General features: G+C 39.1%; 1 protein-coding gene across 1 annotated transcript; it reads left to right on the top strand.

Annotated features, from left to right (window-relative positions):
- The first annotated feature begins 645 nt into the window (after positions 1 to 645).
- LOC139951524 (uncharacterized) lies at positions 646 to 23,214 on the top strand. The gene is made up of 22 exons (XM_071950457.1): positions 646 to 1,028; positions 3,257 to 3,358; positions 4,666 to 4,785; positions 6,260 to 6,360; positions 6,673 to 6,765; positions 8,202 to 8,333; positions 9,324 to 9,452; positions 9,944 to 10,063; positions 11,138 to 11,260; positions 11,773 to 11,901; positions 12,749 to 12,874; positions 13,342 to 13,470; positions 14,015 to 14,128; positions 14,887 to 15,012; positions 16,010 to 16,111; positions 16,922 to 17,050; positions 17,306 to 17,446; positions 17,834 to 17,877; positions 18,414 to 18,483; positions 18,926 to 18,982; positions 20,073 to 20,332; positions 21,421 to 23,214. Exons 2-22 carry the CDS (start codon positions 3,285 to 3,287, stop codon positions 21,424 to 21,426), a joined length of 2,325 nt encoding a protein of 774 aa, XP_071806558.1. The 5' UTR covers positions 646 to 1,028; positions 3,257 to 3,284; the 3' UTR covers positions 21,427 to 23,214.
- Positions 23,215 to 25,734: the final 2,520 nt, after the last annotated feature.

The following is a 25,734-nucleotide window of genomic DNA, read 5'->3' as shown; positions in this document are numbered from 1 at the left end:
GCCTGGTAGCGTGCAAAGGGTTAAGCAACTATATGAAATTGGGTCCGGGCACTGAACGAACACATGGAATTGGCAACGTATTGACACAAGATGGGCACGACTTGACAATAGACTAGGGTCACGGAGGTGAACATAATCCCCTGGGCAAACCTTGGTGCCTGGCGCTGAAACCGAATGTTGCTTCTAATGACAGATATCGGTTACAACTCATCACTTCCTGGTTTCAAATATTGCACTTGGCTCAGAGATTCCGGATTTGCGACACTTAAAACATTATTGGGGTAAACAAAGAACTGTCAAAATCTAAACACAAAACATCGAATTCAATATTGTTTGAGTACAAACTAAATTGTTATAAATTTTGGTGTGGATGTTGAAACAGGACATAGTTTATCACCCACTCGAGTCATGAGTTCCTTATTCCAGGGACGTGCACAACTGAGGTTAGACTTGACTCAAGTCACAATCCCGTGATTTTCAGCCCCATCGCCTAACATCAGATAACTGCCCATCAACCTGTGCAGGGACTTCGATTCCGCAGTTCAAATTTCCTTTCATGGCCCTTTTCGAATCCACGGCTTCGTCTCCAGATTCGGCCCAGGCTAGATTGGCCCCGCGACTATTTTGGCATTTACGTAAACCTTCTTAGGGCTTCAGACGGCCTAAAGCCGAATCCAAAGCAAAAGCCGTGGTTTCGAAAATGGCCTATGTAAATCCATTCACTTATGCGTATGTAAACATTGCTGCGTGATACCACAATAGCTACATTTTGACGGCGGATATATAGGTACCTCTCTTTACGAGAAAGGGACTTGAATCAAGTCTAAGGTTTTTCCCGGATGTGGGGGTTTGGTGGAACTATAAGAGCCAAGAACGGTTTCTGTGTAGTCAGACTGCATCCTGAAGACGTCGAGAACAGACCTCTAGACATCTCAACATTAATTGCATCTTAGGTACAAGTATTCGTTGAAAATTGTCCTGACAGTGAACCAAGCACAGAGGAGCGTACATTGGCGTCACCTTCGGAGGTAAGTTAGCATTATTTATGAGATGTCGCGGCCAGGTGGGTAAGAGCACCACACTCATGCTCGCTCTGGTGTTTCTGTTCAGCAGAGTGTGGGTTCGACTCCCGGTCGTGACATAAATGGTGTGTCCGTGAGAAAAACACTCAACTATAATTGCTTCTCTCCACCCATGGGTAAATGGGTACCTGGGAGGGCAGAGACAGTTCTTGTGATTGGTTTTAGCTTGGAAGCAAATATTTGTTGCGCAGGCTGTATACTCCCCCAGGGAGCTGAGATGGTTTATTAAGGAATGAATAGCCTTGCTCAAGGCAGTCGAATTATTCACTCCGAAAAAAAGACCGCCGCTGTATAAAAACCCACCCGTATTCACTGTGCGTAACATCGCACGACACGATGTCCCCGTACACTATCCGCATGCGGAGGCCGTCCGGATGACTTGTGTGCACAGTATTCGTACGATGTGACAGTGTGTATACGGGTGGGTCATGCGGTGTGATCGCACGCACCACGCACAGGGTATACGGGTGGGTTTACAGCGGCGTCTTTTCGGAGCGAATAATGCGACTGCCTTGAGCAAGGCTAAGGAATGAATTAATTTGCCAGGTGACCAGGGGAAGCGGTTTGAGACGTCCTTGGGTGGTAAATTGGTCGTTTCTAACAATATTAAATGTTTTATAACATCAAAATCTCTATTGTGCCTTTTACAAAGTACGATTTTATGGTAAGTTTTATGAATGAAAAGGTACTATACAAGATCGGTAGAGCTGACAAAAGTGTGAACCATAATCATTTCACGAAACGTAACAAAGCTGTAGAAAAACAAGTCCCTTAACTTTGGTTGTTGCGTTTTTGCATTTTTTTTTATTCGAATAGTCCTACGACTTTGTTTCAGAGGGAAATGTTTTTCGGAAAAAACAACTTGGCTATTATGAACTTATATATGTCATCCTTTTTTTTATTTATTTTTTATTTTTTTTATTTTACGTAAACATTAACTAAAAGATGACCCTCTATACAGTTAGTCTTTTTGGTGGACACTATAAGAGTTCTCTGTTTGCAGGCCTGATACTTCACGGTGGCATTGGAAGCGATTGCTTCCATGCCCCCCTGGGGCCAATTTCATAGAGCTGCTTAAGCAAAAAAATTGCTTAAGCACGAAAATAGCTCGCTTTTTTTACACATGTTACTAGCCCAAGTTTCATGCCATATACATCGCTTGTGACTGGTATTTAGCTGTTGTTTACTTAGCATAACATTTGAGTCGAGTCTTGGCCGGTTATATGATTTTACTAAGCAAGTATTTTTTTTTTTGCTTAAGCAAAATTTTGTGCTTAAGCAGCTCTCTATGAAATTGGACCCTGGTCATGGTTTTGGTGCCCTTAAAATGCGCCAGTAGAAGTTAACAATGTTTATAAGGTGCCCTTTACCATGGAGATTTGTGCCCTTGCATATAGGCCTAGTCTGTGTTTGGTTAGGGTGTTACACATACAGCAACTTAAAAGCTAAATAGTGGCAGATACTCTTTTAAAGGCAGTGGACACAATTGGTAATTGTCAAAGACTAGCTTCCACAATTGGTGCTTCTCAGCATAAGCATAAAAAAACAAACCTGTAAAAATTTGAGCTTAATCGGTCATCGAACTTGCGAGAAAATAATGAAAGAAAAAACACCCTTGTCACACGAAGTTGTGTGCGTTTAGATTGTTGATTTCGAGACTTCAAGTTCTAAATCTGAGGTCTCGAAATCAAATTCGTGGAATATTACGTCTTTCTCTAAAACTATGGCACTTCAGAGGGAGCCGTTTCTCGCAATGTTTTATACCATCAACCTCTCCCCATTACTTGTCACCAAGTAAGGTTTTATGCCAATAATTATTTTGAGTAATTTCCAATAGTGTCCACTGCCTTTAATGTAAAAGATTGGTAAAAAAACACTCATTTTGTCCGCCTCTTTTAATGTAAAAGACTGAAAACCACTCATTATGTCCAATATACCACTCTATGCAAAGTCATGGCAGACTTTAACTCGATGGGATACTTTAACTCGATGTAGAGTGAAGTTCGTTCCAATTTCACCCAAAAAATATAGTGATACAGATTGACTTTCACTCTAAAAGGAGCGAAACCGCCGCCACTCGGACAGAGGAGTAGAACTTTCATTCTTTTGCATCAAGAGAGTATTGTGTCCGCCATTTCTCTAAAATTGCTGAAATTTGGCATTCTTCCCGGCAGAAAGGGACACTCATCTTGCCCCGTGGAAATGAACTCTCTACTACAGGTAGCCGTCTGCATTGGGCTGGTACTCTGCATCGCGGTACCAGTGGCAGAGTCGGGGTAAGTAAGGCCCGTAGTCCACGAGTCAAGCGAATTTGGCGCGGTTATGGCCGTTGACACCTGTGCACAATTTCATAAAAAATGTAAGCTGCTGTTTTGTGACGACAAAGCATCCCTTAGCAGAATTTGTTTCAAAAAGCTGTTTACCGTAAGCAAAGGTAAATGCTGGCTACCCGCGTTAAGCACACCTGTGACGAAACCATGCAAACCCACGGTGAACGTCCATATGCGCTAGAAAAGTTCCGCTAACTTCAGAAATGATGGTGAAATACGTTTTCTGCTGCATACAACAAGCAACTGCTTAAAGGGTAAACAGGTTTATGAAATTGGTCCCAGAGCAGTGTGTATTGAGAGAGTTGCGTCAACTTGCGATTAGAAGCCATTTTGTTTCATAAATGCACGGGCGAACACGTGCCACACCGGGGCCCAATTGCAGGCTACTTACCGCAGAATTTCTGCGCTAGTTGCTTAAAGACAGTGGACACTAACGGTAACTGTCAATTATTACCCATTAGCAACCAATGTACTATACCATTAGCAACCCGGGTACTATTCCGCGCTGCGTGGTACCGAGACGTCCATGTATGGGGTGTTATAAGACAAATTAATAATATTGACTTCGGCTTTTTACTGGTGCTACGCGGTGCTATACTGTTAAAACAACAATGACACCCTCGGTGACCCCCTGAATGTTCGATTTCCTCTCGGCTCCACATCGGGAAACAAAAAGCAACCCGGGTGCTATTCCGCACTGCGTGGTACCGAGACGTCTAGGCCTATGTATGGGGTATTATAAGACAAATATCCATTCCGGCTTTTTACTCGTGCTACGCCGTGCTACGGTTAAAGACACTTGACGCTATTGTTAATTGTCAAAGACCAGTCTTCTCACTTGGTGTATCTCAACACATACATAAAATAACAAACCTGTGAAAATTCGAGCTCAATCGGTCGTCGAAGTTGCGAGATAATAATGAAAGAAAAAAACACCATTGTCACACAAAGTTGTGTGCGTTTAGATGGTTGATTTCGAGACCTCAAAATCTGATTCTGAGATCTCGAAATCAAGTTCGTGGAAAATTACTTCTTTCTCGAAAACTACGTCACTTCAGAGAGAGCCGTTTCTCACAATTTATATATACTATCAACCTCTCCCCACTACTCGTTACCAAGTAAGGTTTTATGCTAATAATTATTTTGAGTAATTACCAATAGTGTGCCTTGGAGCGTAGAACTACCCATCTTCACACAATTTGTCTGACGAATTATTTTTACTACTCTATCTCAATTTATTCTTATTAAAACAGAATAAATGAATGCAGTAAGAGGTACTCCTACGTCAGTACTAGATCTAGAACGGTCTACTACACGGAGCGATACAGCTACAAATGTGGATGTTGGGGTTGGAACCGATGTTATGGGTCACGGTGAGTAGTCTTCTGGTTATTACTTCCGGGTTATAGGTCAAATGTCAAAGAAAATACACTGGCAATATGAGTTGGAAACACTTTGTATTGATTGATGTTGACATGAAATAAATGTTGACATGAACGAAATGTATCTCAAAGGAAAAATTGTATTTGTATTGAAATTAGCAGTAAAATATATACTGGGCCTACAAATAGCATGAACATATGACGTCACACTCCCAGGCTCTGCGTCATAGCCTCTACGATAGCCCACATCATTCCCCGTCCATATTCACCTTTCACCTACATTAATTTCATTTGGAGATAAGCCCGGTTTATACTTCATGCGAATGCGAATGCGAATGCGAAGCGAATTTGACATCACAACCCCTCCTGTCGCAGCGATATTCGAGTGAGTTGCACAAAGTTGCCATGCTGCGAATTTTTCGTCATCATTCGTATCGCATTCGCATTCGCGGGAAGTATGAACCGGGCTATACGCAGTAAAATTCATCATCATCATCATCATAGCCGTCCTCCCGAGGTAGATCCCGGAGATGGCTTCCCAACTAAGAGTCTCCATAGGTCTCTGTTCCTTGCTAGGTGTACTGCTGATGCCACAGATGGTATGTCAGCCTCTTCACAGAAGTGCTTGATATCTTCCAGCCATCGTTTCCCTGGTCTTCCTCTGGGTCTGTTTCCTGCAATGTGGCCTTCTAAGAGAATTTTGGGGTATCGGCCACTGCCCATTCAGTTAACATGCCCAAAATACTTGAGTTTATTTTCTGTTTGAAGTTGGAAAATCGTTATAGTAGTGAAGCAGTTCACGTACTCTTGTGTTGCGAAGTCGGTCCCTTCTGGTGACCCCCAGTATTTTCCTCAAGCAGGCCACCGCAGTAAAATTCTACGTATATAAAACAAATGCACTGCTGCTGCAAGCAGGTGATCTAAAGCGTAGCTGCCAAACATCACATCGGTCCAATCAAAACACATCGAAAGTTTACGTCACTGCATGTTTATCCAATGAAATCATTGCATCAAATGAAATCAATGAATCTGTAAAACCAATACCTGTCTTTGTTTGGACCATAGAAATAGTTCTATGGTTTGGACTAAACTATACAATAGATATCGTCAAATGATTTTCCTCGATTAGTCTCAGAGAGCGCGCTGTTTGAGAGTTAGACGTCATTGGGATATAAATTTTTCTGTTTCTCATTGTTTTGCACTCAAAGAACTAAACCCAGTTGGGGGGGATCGTGCCTTTTCTACCGCAGCACCAAGGATGTGGAATCATCTTCCTCAGAACATCAGGCAATCTACTTCATTAGCAAATTTCAAAACCTTTCCTAAATCTCACCTTTTTCTCTCGAAAGCCTACTGTACGGCGCTATGAGCAAAAACTGTTGAACTGGTGCCTTATATTAAAGTTTAATCATTGATTAATTGATTGATATTAATCTCCTGCTACGTTTCCTCCTACTTATTATAGGAAAGCCTCTTACAGACAATATTACCAGGTGACCCAGTATGCTACCAGAGTGGAATGTTGCACAGGGTGGCGCCGAGATCGTTACGGAAGCTGCTCAATGGGTAAGTTGGCAGAAGAGGGCGCTCTTTCAGGCAATAAATCGGCTATAAGCCACAATCGCAGACTTCAAACCAAGTCTATATAAAGTCAAGTGTTCAAGTAATTGTTTAAATAAATTCCCGCAATTTTGACGTCATCCCAACCTACAAGCATTTGCTTTTAATCGGTCATGCCTCGATACAGTTTTAGTTTCTATAAAATCAATTGTTTAATTGATGTAATATGGAAATAAATGTTGATTGATTGATTGATTGATTGATTGATTGATTGATTGATTGATTGACTGATCCTCTCATGTTGTCCTATCTCTTTAGCAATCTGTAGTCCCTCGTGTATCCAGGGAAGTTGTGTTCGCCCAAACATATGTAGTTGTAGGCCAGGATACACCGGTCCACGATGCAGCAAAGGTAATATTTTTATATTAAAGTTTGACATTTTCTTGATTTGTTAGTTTAAGTTAAAAAAAAAATTAAAAAAAATCAACATTTCGCTTAAAGGTCTATGTACTTTTTGTAGGACAAAAGCCACAATGTCCACAGATTTAGATTACACTTACACAGTTTGAAGATAATGATAGTAGAAAGCTTCCCTGAAAATACTACTTGCTGAAAATAATTTTTCGTCTCAGTGGTCATGAGACGTAAACTATTTTAGCATGTAAAAACGTATTTTCATGACAATGTTTTACTAATTTCTCAAAAACTACAGCACCTCAGCAAGTAATATTTTCAGGGATGCTTTCTAATATTATTATCTTCAAACGGTGTAAGTTTAATGTAATCCTGTGGACATTGTGTTTTGTGTTACAAAAAGTACCCACATCCTTTAAAACTAACGCTTAAATTTTGAAATGGAAATGGAAGCAATATCCCCTCGTTAACACTTAAATTTTTCCTAAGTCTTGCGAGACATCCTTGGTTTCATACCAGATATGCATGTCGAATAAAAACAAATGAAAGCAAGAGTGACGACACAATTTATCACTGCAGCAAGGGAGTTGATTAGGCTACCACTTTAAATACAATGGCAAATCATCCGAACAATATAAAGTCACCTGGAAATATAATTTTTTCTTTCAAACATAAGAGTATATGCTTACGAACAATAAAACAATTTTTTAAATAATTGTTAGTCACGATTTATATGTTTAAAAAACATATAAAGTTGTTTGGGGGCTGACTCCGCCTACCCCTTTTGTGACGTCAATCGAGGCAGACATTGCCTGCAATGCGTATAGTAGACACACGTGCAAAGTACATGTACGTCCAAGTCGTGAGTTGGTACATTTCAAAAAGTGTTTTCTGCATTCAGCAGCAATACACTGGTCGGCATTGCCGGAAAAAAACAAAAAAAAAACATTTTTTTTTTTTTTTTGAAACGTACAAACTCACGACTTGGTCCATACATGTACTTTGCAATTGTGTTTACCTACGCATTACAGGCAAAGTCTGCCTCGATTGACGTCACGAACAGCAGCGCCCTCTCGGGTCGGGGTCTACACTTAAATTTGTAAATAACATAAGAACTGATTTTGTAAAACCTTAGTTAACTGTTTATTCACATTCCACTCATCAAAACACATATATTAGTGGCAAAAGCTTTATTGTGAAAAAATACCACTTCCAGGTGACCTTAAGAAAATGAGTGTTCTTAATGGTTAATGTAAGCGCTGTGATTTAGTTTACTATAGTAGAGCGTCTTTAAATGCCGTTTATTATTAGTGCAGGATATTCACGATGGACGTACTTCATTAATATTATAATTTTTGATTTCTTCTTCTTTTCTTCGTGTGATCGTCATTTCTCCCGGTGTTCTCTTTCTGGATGCATTCTCTTTCTTAAAGACATCGATGAGTGTATGTTGCAGGCAAACTCTATTCTCAAGTGTGACCACATGTGCATCAATTCCATCGGTAGTTACCGATGCGAATGCCAATCGGGATACACTCTGGACACTGATCGCCATGCCTGCAATAGTAAGTGCCAAAAATCTCTCTTTATAAGAAAACGCTAAAACAAATCACCCCGTGTGCGTCAGTAGAGAGTTTTCGTTTTCGACGACGGAAGGTTCCGCGACGGTATTAGAGATTTTCAGCCAAATATTTTCGTTTTGAGCACAAAGCAGATTCACCCCAAGTACTGTCGTAGAAATTGAGGGACGACCTTCCTTAAGTCATCAAAGCCGACGCATGCGCAGATGACACCAAAATGTCATTATTACTGTCGCAGAACAATCCGTAAACGAAAAAAACGAAAACACGAAAGCTCGCTATTGTTTCGAATTTTACAGCTCAGGAAAACCTTTAATGCACTAAGATAACTTACCATATTGATGTGTCATTCGGATAGGACATTAATACACAGGTACTTAAGGATTGATAGTGTATGTTTAAAGAAACCATCAAAAATTGTAGAAGGAGAATAAAGACGTAACCCTTAGGTTTCCTCAGGCTTGCGATGTAAGTTCACTTTTAAGGCATCCTTGGTTTCATAACCAAAAATATATAATAATCAAAACATAATTTTTAGGCCCAATAATAATTGTTCCTTGAAATGAATGTATGATTAAAGGAACATTACCGAATTAATAAGAAACAAACCCGGAAGATTACAAATTCACATAAAACTATAACACGGTTTAATGATGGTGATAGTACAAAACATCCCTTGAACTATTCTCTCTGAAATGTCATATTTTATGAGAAATAAAGAGTAAAATTTTGCGTTTGGAGTTTATTGCCCAGTAAGCGTATTATTAATGATTTTTTTATCGATGACATGCAAAATTTGTGATCGGTGTTTCACTATTTTCTCGAGACCCAGATGGCCGATCGATCTCGAACTTCTACAAGTTTGTCAGTTTATGTATATGGTGGATTACATAAAGTGCTTTACACTGCCATCAGCTGTTTTGTTAGCAACAACCAATTTTGTAATGTTCATTGAACATTGTCGCTTTATTACAGATATTGATGAATGCTCAATGACTCGCACCCACAACTGTCAACAGATTTGCACTGATACCCCTGGTAGCTACAGCTGTAGTTGTTACTCTGGTTACTCGCTAGTGGATCCCGATGGAGTCGAGTGTGGTGGTAGGTTTTTTCTTGTGTTATGAAATTTAACAATTTTTTTTGGTGTGTCGTGGCCTAGCCGTTTTTTTTTTTGGTGTGTCGTGGCCTAGCCGTTAAGAGCACCGGATTCAAGCTATGGCGCTAGATCAGCGGGTCCGAGTCCCAGTCGTGTCACTTGTGTCCTTAAGCAAGAAACTTAACCACAATTGCTTCGTAAAGTTGGGGTGGTAGTGCTTAGGTAGTTCATTGGCCAATCATGTGGCATAATTCGAGTAAATATTACCCCAAAACACTGATAGACCTTATGCAAATTAGCAGCGCCCTCACTTAGAGATCAAAAGAAGGTTGATCATTGGCCAATCCTGCGCGGCGTGCGTACATGTATGTAGCAAGTGTTACGTCATCGTTTTACCTTGATGACGTCAATGCATAAGGTACATTGGGATCTATAAGGTCCATTAACACCTTTTTGAAATGGTTATAAGTTGAACCTTGTTTTTTCTTGTTTAAAGACAATGACGAATGTGCACGGAATGCGGATAACGAGTGTGATCAGATTTGCATGAACTTGGGGGGAACTTACAGCTGTGCTTGCTACCCCGGGTATAAGATGAATGGAATATACTGCACAGGTAACGATATGTCAATTTTGTACAACTTGCTTTATTATAAGATGTTAAATAATCGGGAATAAAGAATCTTATTTGAATTCATTGATGTGTGTGCAACAATGTATACTCAGTACTTTCCCAATTGGAAACTTTCGAACGCTAGGTGGCAGCAGACTTTCCAGGCAAAATCCCACTGTTAATGTAGTTTTTGAGCATGCGCACATTACCAAGAACAATGGATTTACCTGGTTAGTCTGCTGCCCTCTCGGCGTCTCAAAAGTTCTCCATTGCTCATGTTCGTTATCTCAGATGCAACGCAAAATGGTTTGTACTACAAAGAGTACTATTTCGTGACAGTCAAGTGGTTTTGCTGTTTTAACCGAATATCATCATCAAAGATCATATTTGTGACGTAAACTTGATCGTCAGCGATTTTTTGTTTATTGACAAAAATTGCACTTAAAGCCATTATACACTTTCGGTACAGAAAAGAAGAAAAAAGTTCACAGATTTACAAATAATTTACAGGGTTTACAGAAGGTAATGGTTAAAGACTTCTCTTACAATATTATTCCATGAAATGTTTCACTTTTTGAGAAACATTAAAACAATTATCAATTCTCGACATCGAGAATTACAGATTTATTTTAAACACATGTCATGACACGGCGAAACGTGCGGAAACAAGAGTGGGTTTTCCCGTTATTTTCTCCCGACTCCGATGACCGAATGGGCCTAAATTTTCACAGGTTTGTTATTTTATATATAAGTGGTGATACACGAAGTGTGGGACTTGGACAATACTGTTTACCGAAAGTGTATAATGGCTTTAAAGGGTATTGTTAAACCTAGTGAAGTTTGACCCATTTTTTTCTCGTGGGTCATCCAGAGACTCCCAAAAAGGATGTCTTCATTTTATAAGGACTGAATTTGACACTTAGAGCCCCTCTTTAAGATTGGCAAAACTATTTTTATTACGGAAATAAGGCTGTTGATGTCTCTTAGATTGAAATTTTTAAAATAATAATGTACTTTATCCCCTGCTTGGTCGACTTGATCTTTAACTCTTTCTTTACACATTGATGATACATACAGACATAGACGAGTGTAAAACTGGAGTGCATGACTGCGATCAAAACTGCCATAACGGCGAAGGCAATTTCACATGTTCGTGTAATGAGGGATACGTACTTGGCATGGATGAAAAATCATGTTTCGGTAAGTAAATAATCTCCCCTTTTTTTTGGGGGGGGTGGGGCTAAAATGTGTGGACATTTCAAAACAGATACGCACACGATCTGTCTCAGATACGTAGTCTACAGAACAACGTATTCCTTAAGTTCTGTTTCTAAATAACCATGTTCTTAAAATTACAGTGAACATTTTGGGGAGCTGTCTAACATAAAAGTTTGGTAATGCCTCTGAAAATAAAGGAAATGAGTGCAGCAGCTTTGGATAATGCATTTTGAGCAACAAATCACTTTAAGGAGCGTTTTTACCGGTGACACTTCTAAAATTATTTGTATTCCTGTTAGGGATTTTTCTTCCTGCGTGAACAACATTTATTCTCTCCGAAATTTCGGCCATACACCCCTTGAAATAATCTGTGTATGGGATGGTTTTATTGTGTATAGCTACATTTATACTGTGTTATTGAACAAATCGAAGGTTTCCAAAAACCAAGCGTATACAGACCCTTTAAATTACATTTTGCTATGCTCTGTTTGCAGATATTGACGAGTGTGCACCTCCGAACATGAACTGTGACACAATACAAATCTGTGAAATTGTCAAAACAGATCAGGGGTCGAAGTGCTATTATATCAACGGCAATGTTACTGAGCATCAGGGACTTACATGTACGTTTGTTATCAACCTCGTGACGTAGAAGACAAATTAAGTTAATAATTCTCGTTGAATATTACGCTACACTGCAAAAGCTATATTAAAGAACAAAACAATAATCAAGACGGTTAAGGTGACAAATTGTATTCGGTTAAAACGGTTTATTAGGAATCATTTTATTGATTGGTATTTTGTAGTCAGACACCAGACGTTAAAGGCAGTGGATACTATTGGTAATTACTCAAAATAATTGTTGGTATATAAAACCTTACTTCTTTTGGATAAACAAGCAATGGGGAGCTGTTAATAGTACCAAACATTATGAGAAACAGTTTCCTCTGAAGCAAAAGCAGTTTTCGAGCAAGAAGTAATTTTCCATTAAAATATTTCAGTTTGATTTCGAGACCTTTAGAACAAGATTTTGACGTCCCGAAATCAAGCATCTGACAAGGGTGTTTTTTCTCCCATTATTATCTCGCAACTTTGACGACCAATTTAATATTTTCACAAAGTCATACTTGTTATTTTGTGCATAATTATGTTGAGATACAGCAAGTGAGAAGACTGGTGTTTAACAATTACCAATAGTGTCCAGTGTATTTAAATGTGTATATTATACACTCAATAGTACGCTGCCAAAACTAAAGAACTAACTATGAAAAAAACTAGTAAGCCTTCGGGTACAACCGTGTATAACATCTCTTTTGTGTGAGTTTTGACTCTAAAAAGAGCCGGTTTGATCTCAACGTTTCGAACAGCAAACTCTGCTCGTCTTGATGAGAAAATGTTTAGGCCCAGAGCTGTAATGAAGATCCCTCTTTTAGTTTAAGAATGTTGGTTTGGTTGTATATTGTTTTCCAGATGAACCGCCACCTAGCGCCAACTGTTCAGAGCTGCAAATCTGCAGCCAGATAGGTCAAACCCATACGTGTGCATGTGTGGAGGACGAGGGACATGCGTTGAGTAATGTCACCGACTTCTTTGAAGGTGAGTTGAGGCGTTAGTTCCAACTTTCAAACATAACCTTTGCTAGAACACTAAACTCTAAAAACTGATGGTTTAAATTTGACCTGAATTCTGGGTACCAGGGGATCTGACCCACTTCTGAGGTCAAGTTGACACGGAAAATGGTCAAACATGAGATATAACTCTACAACTTAATACCAACCCGCAGGAAACGCAGACGAGGGCGCCCTATGACAACATGGACAAATGTAATCCAGAGGGACCTCTCCAGACTGGGCACTGGGTGGTCTGTGGAGGAGGCAGAAGTGGCAGCTCAAGATCGGACTATTTGAAAGCTTCTCACGTAGTCCTGGCAGCATTTCACTTTCGTGTTGTTATGTATTCTGTATCCGTGTACAGTACAGAGGAAGAGTCCTTTTATAGGGCTAACCCACACCCAACCTTATTTTGATTTCCTCTTTTTGTGTTACGACCAATTTCTTTTCTAGGAGACTGTGATAATAATGCTGATCCGTTAAACCTAACAAAACTTCACGTGTGTCGGAACTCCACCGGAGTACGTAACTGCAGTTGTGTGGAAGGGTATCGACTAGTTACCGACAATGAGTTCTGCCAGGGTAAGTTTGATTTTGGGGGTTAAAGGGTTTTGGTACCTTTTGCCGATCAAGTTTGTTGGCCATAAATGTATGTAATATAAACCCGTGGAAGTTTCTCCACGAGTTGTCAAGTTTTTGAGGGAAACGACAATGAAAATCACAGAGCGATGTTTTAGTAGAGTTGCATAAATATCAGTAATGGTAAATTCGTTGTGTAAGAATATGCAAAAGTAATTAAAAGGTCGTCTCCTCAGACGATTTTTTTTCTGTGGCATTGTTTACTCAGTTCTCAAAAACTGCAACACCTCAGCAAGTAATATTTTAAGGAAACCTTTACACCATCATTATCTTCAAACTGTATTATTTTAATGTAAATAAGTGGTTATTGTGTTTTGTGTCGTACAAAAAGTACCCAAACCCAAGATTAACCGATTTAGCCCAAGTTTTCACAAATTAGTGCTGATGCAGTTACTATGTTGAGATACACAAATTGAGAATACTGGCTTCGGACAATAACCTGCAAGTGCCTTTTATGACATTAAAATTAGTTTGTTTTTCTTTACAGATGAGGATCTGAATAACTGCACCTCGATGCAAACTTGTAAGAACACGCCAGGTGGCTATGAGTGTCCATGTAAAGCAGGGTATCTCAACAACACTGAGACCGGGGAATGCGATGGTAAGATTTATGGACAAAAAGAAAAAATCCGAAAACCTTTACAACCAAACCCAGTGCTTTCAGAACTAACACTATACTCACAAGATAAACATAATATTTAAATGATGTTACCGCAAACCAATCTAGATGCTGAACAGGCTTTGATGAGAACCGACATAGATATAGATGTAAATGTTTAGTAACATTTACCACCATTGGCGTTTTGTTGGGAATAATGGAGAAGTCACAGTAAAGAGCGCCACCAAGTGATTGTTTTGAAAGGGGACTTTTAAAGACAAAATAGTTGAAAATAGCTCCAGGTCCTACTGCCGGTTAAAGTCATTAGACACTTTCGGTAAACAGTATTGTCCAAGGCTCACACTTCGTGTTTGACAACTTAGATATAAACTAACAAACCTGTGAAAATTTAGGCTCAATCGGTCATCGGAGTCGGGAGAAAATCACCGTGCGGGAAAACCCACCCTTGTTTCCGCCATTTCGCCGTGTCATGACATGTGTTTTAAAATAAATCCGTAATTCTCGATATCGAGAATTGATATTGTTTTAATGTTTTCTCAAAAAGTAAAGCATTTCATGGAATAACATTTAAAGAGAAGTCTTTCACCATTACCTTCTGTAAACCCTGTAAATTGTTTGTAAACCTGTGAACTTTTATTTTTGTTTCTGTACCAAAAGTGTATAGTGGCTTTAACCACTTCAATGATTATATGATAATATATTTGAATGATGATACACTTGATTTGACTCTATCACTTCAGATATTGACGAGTGCTCAACCGACTACATGAATTGCCCGGATGAAAATGTACAAATCTGTTACAACAACAGGAACAACACCATTGTCTGTGAATGTCTTGAGGGCGACATCAATGTGTGTGAGCGGGGTAAGCATCACCTAGTAATAGACATGGCCGATTTCACAAAGCAACAATTCATCTAAAACCGTATTTACCACAGTGATTTGTTTTGTGACATCACACTTTAATAACTATTGATTTGCAGTTAAGATCAATCTTAGCTCGTAGTGAAATCGGCCACTGGTCCCCTGTCCTTATCTGATAAGACAGGTACTGTTTATGTTTACACATGTACGTCAAATTTAACCTCGAATCTCCAGAACCATGCTTAAAGGCAGTGGACACTATTGGTAATTACTCACAATAATTGTTAGCATAAAACATTACTTGGTAACGAGTAATGGGGAGAGGTTGATAGTATAAAGTAGTATATATTAGTTAGAAACGGCTCCTTCTGAAGTAACGTAGTTTTCGAGAAAGAAGTAATTTTCCACGCATTTGATTTCGAGACCTCAGATTTAGAAGCATTTTAAAGTACACAACTTCGTGTGACAATGTTTTTCTTTCTTTCATTTTTATCTCGCAACTTCAACAACCGATTGAGCTCAAATTTGTACAGGTTGGTTATTTTATGCATATGTTGAGATACACCAAGTGAAAAGACTGGTCTTTGACTATTACCAATAGTGTCCCGTGTCTTTAAGCGTGTACATGTATGTCGAGATACAGTAAGTGAGAAGACTGGTCTTTGACTATTACCAATAGTGTCCCGTGTCTGGGCCCATTTTCATAGAGCTGCTTAGCAAAAAAAAATTGCTTAGCATGAAATTTCTTCCTTGAAAAAAAAAACCCAGGATTTCCAACCACATTTCCATTTGTTGCATATTGCTTGTTACTGGTATTCGGGTGTTGTTTGCTTAATCTAAAAATCTGCTAATAAGCAGCTCTATGAAGTTGGACCCCGGTCTTTGACAATTGCCAATATATTATGTCCACTGCCTTTAAAGCCATTTGGGCTCAACGGCAGCTTTCCAGACGTAATTGGTATTAATTAATTGGTAATGTATTTTGTGACGTCACGCAGGGGAATGTTCTATAGGCTGTACTGATCTGGAAGTGTGCGTTGGTGGCGCTTGCACCTGCTATCCGGAATACTTTCTCAACAGTGACAATTTGCCTTGCAAAGGTAAGTATTGTAATAACATGTAATACTACCAAGAGAATTAAGAGGGCCCGACTTTTTTTTCTGGACTGATCGACAATGTTGCAAGCTGAATATTGCATGGTATATATAAGGGATTCCATGCTATTTTGATTTGTACGCCTGAGGAGGCTATAAGGGCCTTTTTGTGACGCTAGGTGGCAGCAGACTTACAAGAAACCCATTGTCTTGGTATGTGTGCGTGATCAAAAACAACGTAAATATTTAAAATTTACCTTGGTAAGTCTGCTGGCACCTAGCGTTTCAAAGTCTTCATTGGCACCCTAGGCTAAGCCGCGGGTAGACTGTGGCCCTGGTACCTGTCTTTATCCTTGCGGATAATATCCTTGCGGACAGCTACCTGCTACTCAGATTCAGTAATTCCATTGGATACAATGATACCATTGGATTAATGCATTGACTAAAAGCTACCGTACCTGGGTTTGTTTTGATTTGTCTGAGGTCACATCGGACGACCAATCAAAACACAGATATGGAAAGCTAACTTTCGTTCGTCGGATGCTGTGTCCACGTTCGTGTGTATTGTATACAGTACATGCATGTGCATGTACTTGCATGTAATATTGGTGTAGAATTCGACTGCATAGTAGTGAAATGAATGTAGGTCAAAGGCGAATGTACACGCAGGCTGGAAGGGCCAGTCTCTGGCGTTATTCACGAGCCTCAAAGTGTGACGTCAGATGTTCAGGCTAGGCTAAGCCGATGATTACTGACCATAATATTTTCGGCCAATTTTTTTAAAACCGTTTTTTTTATTTTATATTTCGACTATAGGCGGTGGTTGTGGTGAGATGATCCATGAGTGCACTGACATGGAGACTTGTAACAACACGATTGGAGGCTACGAGTGCCCATGCATGAATGGCTTCCTCAGAGGTCAAGGGGTCAACGCAACATGTGACGGTAAATTAAACATTTTAGTCTTATTAAAGGCACTTTTGGTAATTACTCAAAATAATTGTTAGCATAAAAACTTCCTTGCTATTAACGAGCAACGAAGAGCTTTGTGAAAAACGGCTCCCTCTGAATTGACGTTGGTTTTGAGAAAGAGGTAATTTCTCACTTAAAAAATAAAATACTTATCTGAGGAATATATTCTTTTATGAACTTTCTTGCTAAACACCCTTCTTTCAAATCCTACTTTTCTTTATTCTACAGATATCGACGAATGCCGCGATAAAACCGACGGTTGCAACCATCTGTGTATGAATGGTGCTGGGAATTACACATGCGCCTGCGTGGAAGGGTACAACTTACTGGCGGACAATCATACGTGTGCTATGCCAATGTCTCTGCACGGTAAGTATCTATTCAATTATTTCCATTTCGATTTTGGTTTCCTTGTTGTATTTTTTGGGGGGATAGATTTTGGAAGTGGAATATGATTGTTTTCTTACCCAGGAGCAGTGGAGTTTCTTCCAATAAGTTAGAAGTTACATCTGGAGTCCCGCAGGGGACTGTACTGGGTCCCTTTTGTTGTTTGTTAGTTACATCCATGAGATGCCCCAAGGACGAATCAATAATCGGTGCTTTATTAATCGAGCACCAAGCTAATGACTTTAAACCAGACATGTGGGTCATTACTGATCAGAATTCTCTCATTCCAGTTTAAGTTTCATTCTGCTTCCAATGTCCAAATTATTTACGAATTATTTTCGACTGGTTTCTTGTGATTGCATAATACAGAAGCAGTTGTGCTTTATCAGACGCAAGGTGATACAGCGATTGATGTAAGTTTCTTAACGTCACTCGTAATGTAAATATCTCGCAAATCAGATGATTGGGCCAATTACATCCCTGTAATCTTTCCCACTCCCCTGAGAAGTATCACATCCTTGAGCTGCCGTGGCGCCCTGAACTGCCGTGGCGCCCCAGTGACTTTTTCATACACAATATCAACCTCTACCCTCGCAGGTACCCATTTATGCCCCTGGGTGAAGAGAAGCAATTAAATTAAAGCATCTTGCTCAAGGACACAAGGGATTCGAACCCACACTCCGATGACTAAACAACCAGAACTAGAATTCAATGCTCAAAGCCACTCAGCCACGACACCCTCATAAAGTCATAAATAATGATATCTTGTAATTGAAAACCAACGGGTAAATGTTTAATACAGTATCAAGTTTAGGGACTACAAAGCAATTTGAGTTTTTTACCCTGCGTCTCGGCTGTAGTACGAATGATTGGCTTTAGGGTATTTAATGACAAATTTGCTTGATTTTAAAGTCAGTTTTTTTTAATCCAATTGTTTCCGATGTTGTAGCAAGTTTCTTACAGTGGATGGCTGTTCCCACTCGGAATGATCTGCGCATGTGCTCTGATTGCTGCCGTTGGTAAGTTTTAATTTCCATGAATATCTGTTGTTGATTCCGTATATCCCATATGGAAATAAGAATAGAGTACGCCACCAAGTGTTCACAATCAACAATGCAGCATTAGTGTTAAAGAAAATCAAAATCTGGGTATAACATAGAATTATCGTTATCTAGAAATTCCACAGAGCAAGATCTACATCACCAAACATACGGAAAACCGCACTGCGTCTATTTTCGGCACTTTCATCTCAATAATGAGAGAAAAAAACTAAACCAAAATCTACATTGAGTGAGTTGTTGTACTACGTCTTCTTGTGTACTTGTCGCCATCTTGCATTCCCAGCGTATGGTCCAGATAGCAAGAGAAAATGTAATAAAGTATACCTTTTATTTGTCCTATAATGTTACAAAAGTCGGCAAAGGACGCTGTAAAACTATGTTTTCTTTTTTGCATTTTCAGTGGTTGGTCGGAAGAAATCGGAGCGCGTACGCAACGGTACAGACAGGATTGTCGAAAGTGAGTAACACAACATAACTAATCGTATCATTTTTTTAAGCAGCATAAACTTTAACGGCAGTGGAACTATTGGTAATTACTCAAAATAATTACTAGCGAAAAACCTTACTTACTTGGTAACGAGTAATGGGGAGATGTTAATAGTGTTAATAATGTTTTATACATTGTGAGAAACGGCTCCCTCTGAAGTAACGTAGTTTTCGAGAAAGAAGTTCCACGAATTCAATTTTGAGACCTCAGAACTAGATTTTGAGGTATTAAAATCAAGCGTCCCATGATAGCACACAACTTCGTGGAAAAAGGGTGTTTTTCCTTCCACTATTATCTCGCAACTTCAAATTTCACAGGTTATTGTTATTTTGTGCATTAGTTGGGATACACCAAGTGAGAAGACTGGTCATTGACAATTACCAATAGTGTCCAGTGTCTTTAAGTAACGTCAAAGTTCTGCAATTCACAACCTGCATGATTCAAATACTTAGCAATTGCCTACTGCTAATTATAGATTTTGAACTGGCCTCTTGTTTGAACCGCGTCTGAATTGGCGGCTATGGCTACGGCTTTATTGTTGCGTAGCCATGAGTTGAAGTAGTAGACGTCCCTAGCAACAACCCTAGCAGCAGCCGTAGCCGTAGCCGTAGCAGTAAACCTTCAGTGATATTACGTCATCTTGGTTAATAACTTTGTGCTGAATGGTTGCGTCAGACTTGGAGTCGGTGAAAGGCTCAACTGGCCATTTTTCGGCACATGTGGATTTGTTTGTCTCCCTGTTCACCCTTCATACCACCCCCTTTATATCGATACCAAGCTATAATAATACAATTCATACAATCAATAATATTAAAGCTGTCACAAACAGTGATTGTTTACATCTCATGTGGATTGACCACAAAAAGTACAAAACGTAGCTTTCAAACAGCAGAAAAGGTGCAATCACTGGTTATTTAACAATGCTGTAGTGGAGTCACTATTGTCCGAGGGGGAGTGTGAGTCCGACTCCACAAAACAAATGACCCGCGACCGGTCTCGACCTGGGTTCGAGTCCTCCATGCATTTGTCAATAAATATTTATGTTTATATTTCATTTTAGTGGCTCAATCCCTGAAGGGGCGTGTTGTCTCTACTGTTACCCGTCGTGGTTCCACTGGTACCAGCCGCCCTCAATCCAACATCTACGTCGCAGGTCCCAGCAGGCAAACCCAATCCGCAGTCGATGACGAAATGGGTGACGTAGCGGTGTACTCGGACAACACACCATCCCCCATAGGCGGCGGGAACCAGACTATAGATTTTGGCGATTCCGACGTGTACCAAGTACCGACTGGTGGCCACAACGCTGGGCCATCCATGGTAAGTGACCGCATGGACACTCGGGTATCGACTCAAGATGATGACGACGATGCTCATTATTTATTCGAGAACTTCGGTTCACCGGAGTCGACTCCGAATACTCGGGGTGATGACGTGTATGAAAGTTACGACAAACCGCCCGAGAGTAATGTTGAAGATAACGAAGATCTGTATTTAGCCGTAATGCAGTAGACAAAAAACTACACTTTGGCCCTAAAAGCTTATTATCAGTTTAGAGCAAAATTACTCATTGCCCCTAAAAATGTATTATCCTAGTTATTTTCAGAACTGAGAAGTCTCCCAAAAATCCAAAAATCTACGCCGCGTTAGTAGAATTAAATAAAAGACAGTTTTTTAAAAGAACTAAATCTACCTGGCGAGTAGATACACACATAGTCATGATGTTACCGCAAACTAAATAAACAGCTTATAATTAAAGTTTAGAGAAAAATTACCTAATGCTCCCAGCCTATTATCAATTAAAAATGTTGTAACCCATAAAACGTCGCGTCGGTGCAACAAGAGCTTCCAATTTATGTTGTTTTGCGTCATGTCTTTTTATGGTTTGGTGACGTATAAAGAGCTACTTGCACTAAAATAACGTGATGAAGTTACCCAAACTTTCAATGGATCACCCAAAGGAAGTTTTAAAAGTTCTGGTCTAGAGTAGGCCTACGAATGAAATAATTCAATTAGGCTGCGTGAGCCTTGCAAACGCCTTATAGTGAACATGTTGTAATTTGTCCTTTTTCTAATTGGCTATTAGCGTATTAGAGTTACACATTTCCCCATCGAAAACAGTCAGAAGTCAGTGGCGGATATCTTTTTCTAATTTCTGCTGCAAAACATATTTTGTTTTTATACTTGAGTTTTTTTCTCTGAAACTCCAACATCTCTCTGCATGCTTCAACGGGGATCGGATTCATCTTGTCTGAAAAAGTGTTAAAAACAAACCCCATAATAGAGTGACATGGACTGGGCTAATTAAACGTGCTTTAAAGTAAGCAAATATTTTAACTGTACCACTGTAACCACTTCAATAGAAACAGACAATAAAATCTACCTGTCTGACTTTTCAACCTTTGCAGATGTGATCCGATCCCCAAGTCGTTCTCGTGTGACCTTTCTGCATGTGCTGACCTCTGACTGACCTTAACTCGGATTTGAGGTTGACAAGAACCAAGTACAGAACGGGCCACCATTTTGTTTTCTACCGCATGCCGCATTCTGGTCACTGGGCCCCAATTCAGTGCCTCTGCTTAGCCGCGAACATAGTAAGTGTATGGGCAGCCAGTGGGGCAAAAAAGGACAACTAAAAAAAAAAAAAAAAAAAGAAAATGATTTATTTCTGACAATCTTTTTTTTTGCAGTTGTCTTTGTTTGCCTTAATGGCCGCCCGTAGATAGTGAGTGTGGAGTTTCTGCACAAACTGTATAAAGCGTTAGCGATTTAATAGTAGAAAGGTGAACGCAAACGCACAAGCATACATCCGATGTTTCAAAAAAGGCCTATGTAGGTGACGTAATCGACGTTTAATTTACGCGAAGCGAAGCAGAGACATTAGTTGGGCCCTGTTACTAGTAAAACAATTCTGGGCTTCCTATATTATTACATATTCCAATCGTTTAAATGGACATTGAATAAATATTATGCATGTTTTAAACATAAGGTTGACAGAAATAAATAATAAATAAACACATTTTTAAGTTAATAAATGTAATCAGTGTACTGGGTCGATTTCACAATAGGCAGTCCTTACTTAGGGCTAGTCCTAGGAGTAAAAAAAAAACTCAAGATTAGTCCCTAAGTTATTCCAGATAAGAGTCTTGAAAGTCATTCTGAAATTCACCCTTGCTGAATTAAGCTACGCCAAAATGCACCTGTACGCAGCATGCATAAAGCATATAGCAAATACAGGGCCCAGTTAAATAGAGCTTAGTCAAAAAACGAGCTACTCAGAACCGAATATGCTAACCAGAAAGGTCACCAGCTAAAATACCATGCCACGTGTATAATATGTGACTGGTGTCCTGCTAATTATTGCTATAAAAAAGCAGTGAGATATAGATGATATCCGAACTTCATCGCAAAAGTTTTTTTTTTGTTCTTTTACATTTATATATAATTGGAAAGCAATATTTATGGTAAATAAGCTGATTATAATATGTAGGTTTCAGTAATTTTATACACGTACCTTAACAAAATGTCATTCATGTACAAGAAAGAGTGATGGGTTATGAATCTTTAAAGAGAGAGGGAAAAGATGTCAACTGTTGAAGTAACGTTTAAATTACCCAATCAATCCCGCCCTGTGTATGTTTTACTGATAGATTTTGTTTTTGTGCCTGGAGTGTCATCATTGACAGATATAGTGCACTAGAAATGTTCAACATAATCATTATTAATAATTATATATTTAAAATTTGTTTAGTCTTAACACATACTTAACAGCAAAACGATGGTACACTGTATCGTATACAGAAATAAAAATAAAATGTTAAAAATTGTGACTTCAAATCGAAAGGCAATTAATGTTTAGAGTAACACAAGGTTAACATGCCAAAAAGGTGTTGTTGTTGGTATAGAGTCAAAAACTACTTGGGATAACTGTGTACAAAACAGGTTTATAAAAAATTGCCCGTTATGTTTGTTTTGTTTTGTTTTATTTTATTTTTTGTATAATGATTTTCGCACTCAGTCTACCCACGGTCCCCGTAATTTGAATTTACCAACTGTTGCAAGCCCCGCTTTGTATGCACGATTGTTATTTTGCTTGCAGCTATTAAAGAGTAGACTATTTACACTCCCCACTGGGATACTTTTAAACGCTAGGTGGCAGCAGACATACCAGGGATTTGTTTTTGTAGTTCTGAGCAAAGGCACATTTCCGAGGACAATGGATTTGCATCTGATGAAGGAGTTGTTGTGACGAAAGCACAAGCAATTTTTTAATTGTTAGTATTTAAGTGCTTCCACTGTAACCTTTCTTGTTGGATTTACCCGGTATTGGAATCTGCTGCCACCTAGTGTTCCCAAAGGTGTATTGAGCATTTTGATCAAGTTGTAAAAAGTATACACTTATTTTCATGTTGCTGAACTGTGATACATCTCAATATTGTTGACAAGTGGCTGCGTTGGGGAGAGGGCAGCAAAATTAAAAAAAAATGTCTATGCTCACCCAGTTTGGGCCAAAATTTAAACACACTCTTAACCCATAAGTTGTTTTCTGTACATCAAAATTGCCACTGTCGTAGTGCGTTTCAATGGGGATTGTACTTTCCTAAAATCGATTCAATAAAATCCTTAAAAACAATAGGAAAATTGTTGAGGATGGCAATTTTGATGTACAGAAAAAAAAAACATTGCAAAACCCCCTTCCACGGCTGACATTGAGTTTAGCCCAAAGCCATTGCACCACATTATCAGATAATGTTCGCATTACCACTCGGCCCGAGCCCAAGACACCGCTGGTATAAGTTCATAACTTTGGTTCATTGCTTTTACAGCAGAACAAAATTCAACCAAAACTTTTTTTTCTCCAGCTCATCCCCTATTGCCCCCTCCCAGATTAACATGTATGGTCCGTCATTGTTGTTAAATCAAGATGTTATATCATGTTTTGTACGTTAAAACAAATTATTATTGAAGTAAGTAGTACTACGACGGGTCCAAACATTTGTCATTGTAAGTGACCCTTTTTGCCAGGCTTTGAGATTGCCTGATGGACGGAGTTTTGACTGTAAATTGCATCTGGACATTTTGCCTAATAACCGTTTGGTAATTTAAAGCTGTACACTACAGACGCTCGGGTTTAGTGTGTCTTTCTGTAATGTGACATTTCCTATACTTTTAATTTCTATTTGTATCTATAAAATAATCAATGTAACCAAGATTGTGCAATGTTGATAAATAAAGGTAATCAATAAAAAGTTCAAAAAGCAAAACCTTAGTGTTCAGGAAATCAATCTTTGAAATGAGTGAACCCTTGTGCTACTATTAATTATTAGGTTTTCAATATTTACATTTAAATTCGAAGTTGATTTAGAAAAGTAAATCCAAAGCACAACTCTGGAGTGTGGGAAAACTATACTCATCAAAAGTCGGCGGAGTACTGTCTCTGTACGAACATAGTCAAGATAGTCCACGTAGTACCCATTATCCTAAACATCTAACGCCAGATATTACGTGCTTTTAGCCTACGTCAATCCCTGTCCATAATCACCTTTCACCTACATCGTTGCGGTACCCGCGCCCAAAACATAGGATTCAAACTGCCTCTAGCTACCGGGCAATCTCGGTAGTCTAGCTGGTAAGACACTGCTCTAGAATTGAAAGGGTCCTGGGTTCGAATCCCACCCGAGTAATTTACCTGATATATTGTTTTCACAGGACTCGGGAAATTGCTGAGTGTACAGAGCTAACACGCATCCGTGTATGGGTAAAAACCAAAATTAATATTCTTTATCCCCGGTGCAAATTTAACATCTATTATACATTGCCTACACACTACTGCATGCTGCATACAGACGACCGAAAGTGTAGCTGCTCACGCAGACAAACGATAGTGTAGCTGCTAAACATTACTTTTGACCAATCAAAACACAATATGGAAAGCTTATGTCACTGCCCGTTTATCCAATGAAATTATTGGTTCTGTAAAACCAAAACGTGATATTACTCTTGCGGATAAAGACAGGGGACCAGTACACGTTTGCATAGAACTATAGAGGGCGGGCTCACCGTGTCTATGATCGTGGCTTTTAGTCGTCATGATAGCCGATACATTATTGGCTGAAAAAGCGCCCTCTTGTAACAAACCTCCGTCATAAGAGCGTGTCAATCCAAGGTTTATTATAAATTTATAGAGTTATAGATAAAACTAGTAAAACACGGATAAAGGCTGCTCAAGTGTTTCTTTTGTTTGTCTAAAGGGACACGTTTCCTTTGATTTGGCGCTTTGGGCTAATAAAAAGTTGTTAATAATGAATGGGGGCCAAATATCTTAAAGTAGAACATAATGGTGAACACAAAAATGCCTAGTCGAAATTGTGTTGTTTTCCTTTTACTTTGTGAACTGTATACAGTCCGCCATCTTGTTTAACCAAACCTTTGATTCAAAATTCAAGGCCGTTTTTGTTTACACAATAAAAGCAAAAAGGGAAATGTGCAATGTTTTTCTGTGTAAATTTGTAATATTTTTATCTTAAGTTCACTTCTGTAGTTTGTTATTAGCTGGGATCCATGGGAGATCAGTGAGTTTTTCTTACTAAATGGATTTCCCAGGATAAACAAGAAATAAATAAATAAATAAATAAATTCAGAAAAGGAAGTGTTACGAAGTCCATCGTGTGTGGCATATTATTCATAAGAACATTAAAGTCACCTGAAAATATAATTTTGTT

This window comes from Asterias amurensis, chromosome 19, assembly GCF_032118995.1.
Source record: "Asterias amurensis chromosome 19, ASM3211899v1".
NCBI classification, from domain to species: domain Eukaryota; kingdom Metazoa; phylum Echinodermata; class Asteroidea; order Forcipulatida; family Asteriidae; genus Asterias; species Asterias amurensis.
Note: the sequence above shows the minus strand (reverse complement) of the source record. Positions and strands in the feature narration are given on the sequence as shown.

Bases quoted from the DNA above. Each gene is read 5' to 3' on its own strand.
- LOC139951524 (XM_071950457.1), top strand. From the start codon at position 3,285: ATGAACTCTCTACTACAGGTAGCCGTCTGCATTGGGCTGGTACTCTGC. The intron at 6,361-6,672 runs GTAAGTTGGCAG...CTATCTCTTTAG, and splicing joins TTACGGAAGCTGCTCAATGG to CAATCTGTAGTCCCTCGTGT. The intron at 11,261-11,772 runs GTAAGTAAATAA...CTCTGTTTGCAG, and splicing joins GGATGAAAAATCATGTTTCG to ATATTGACGAGTGTGCACCT.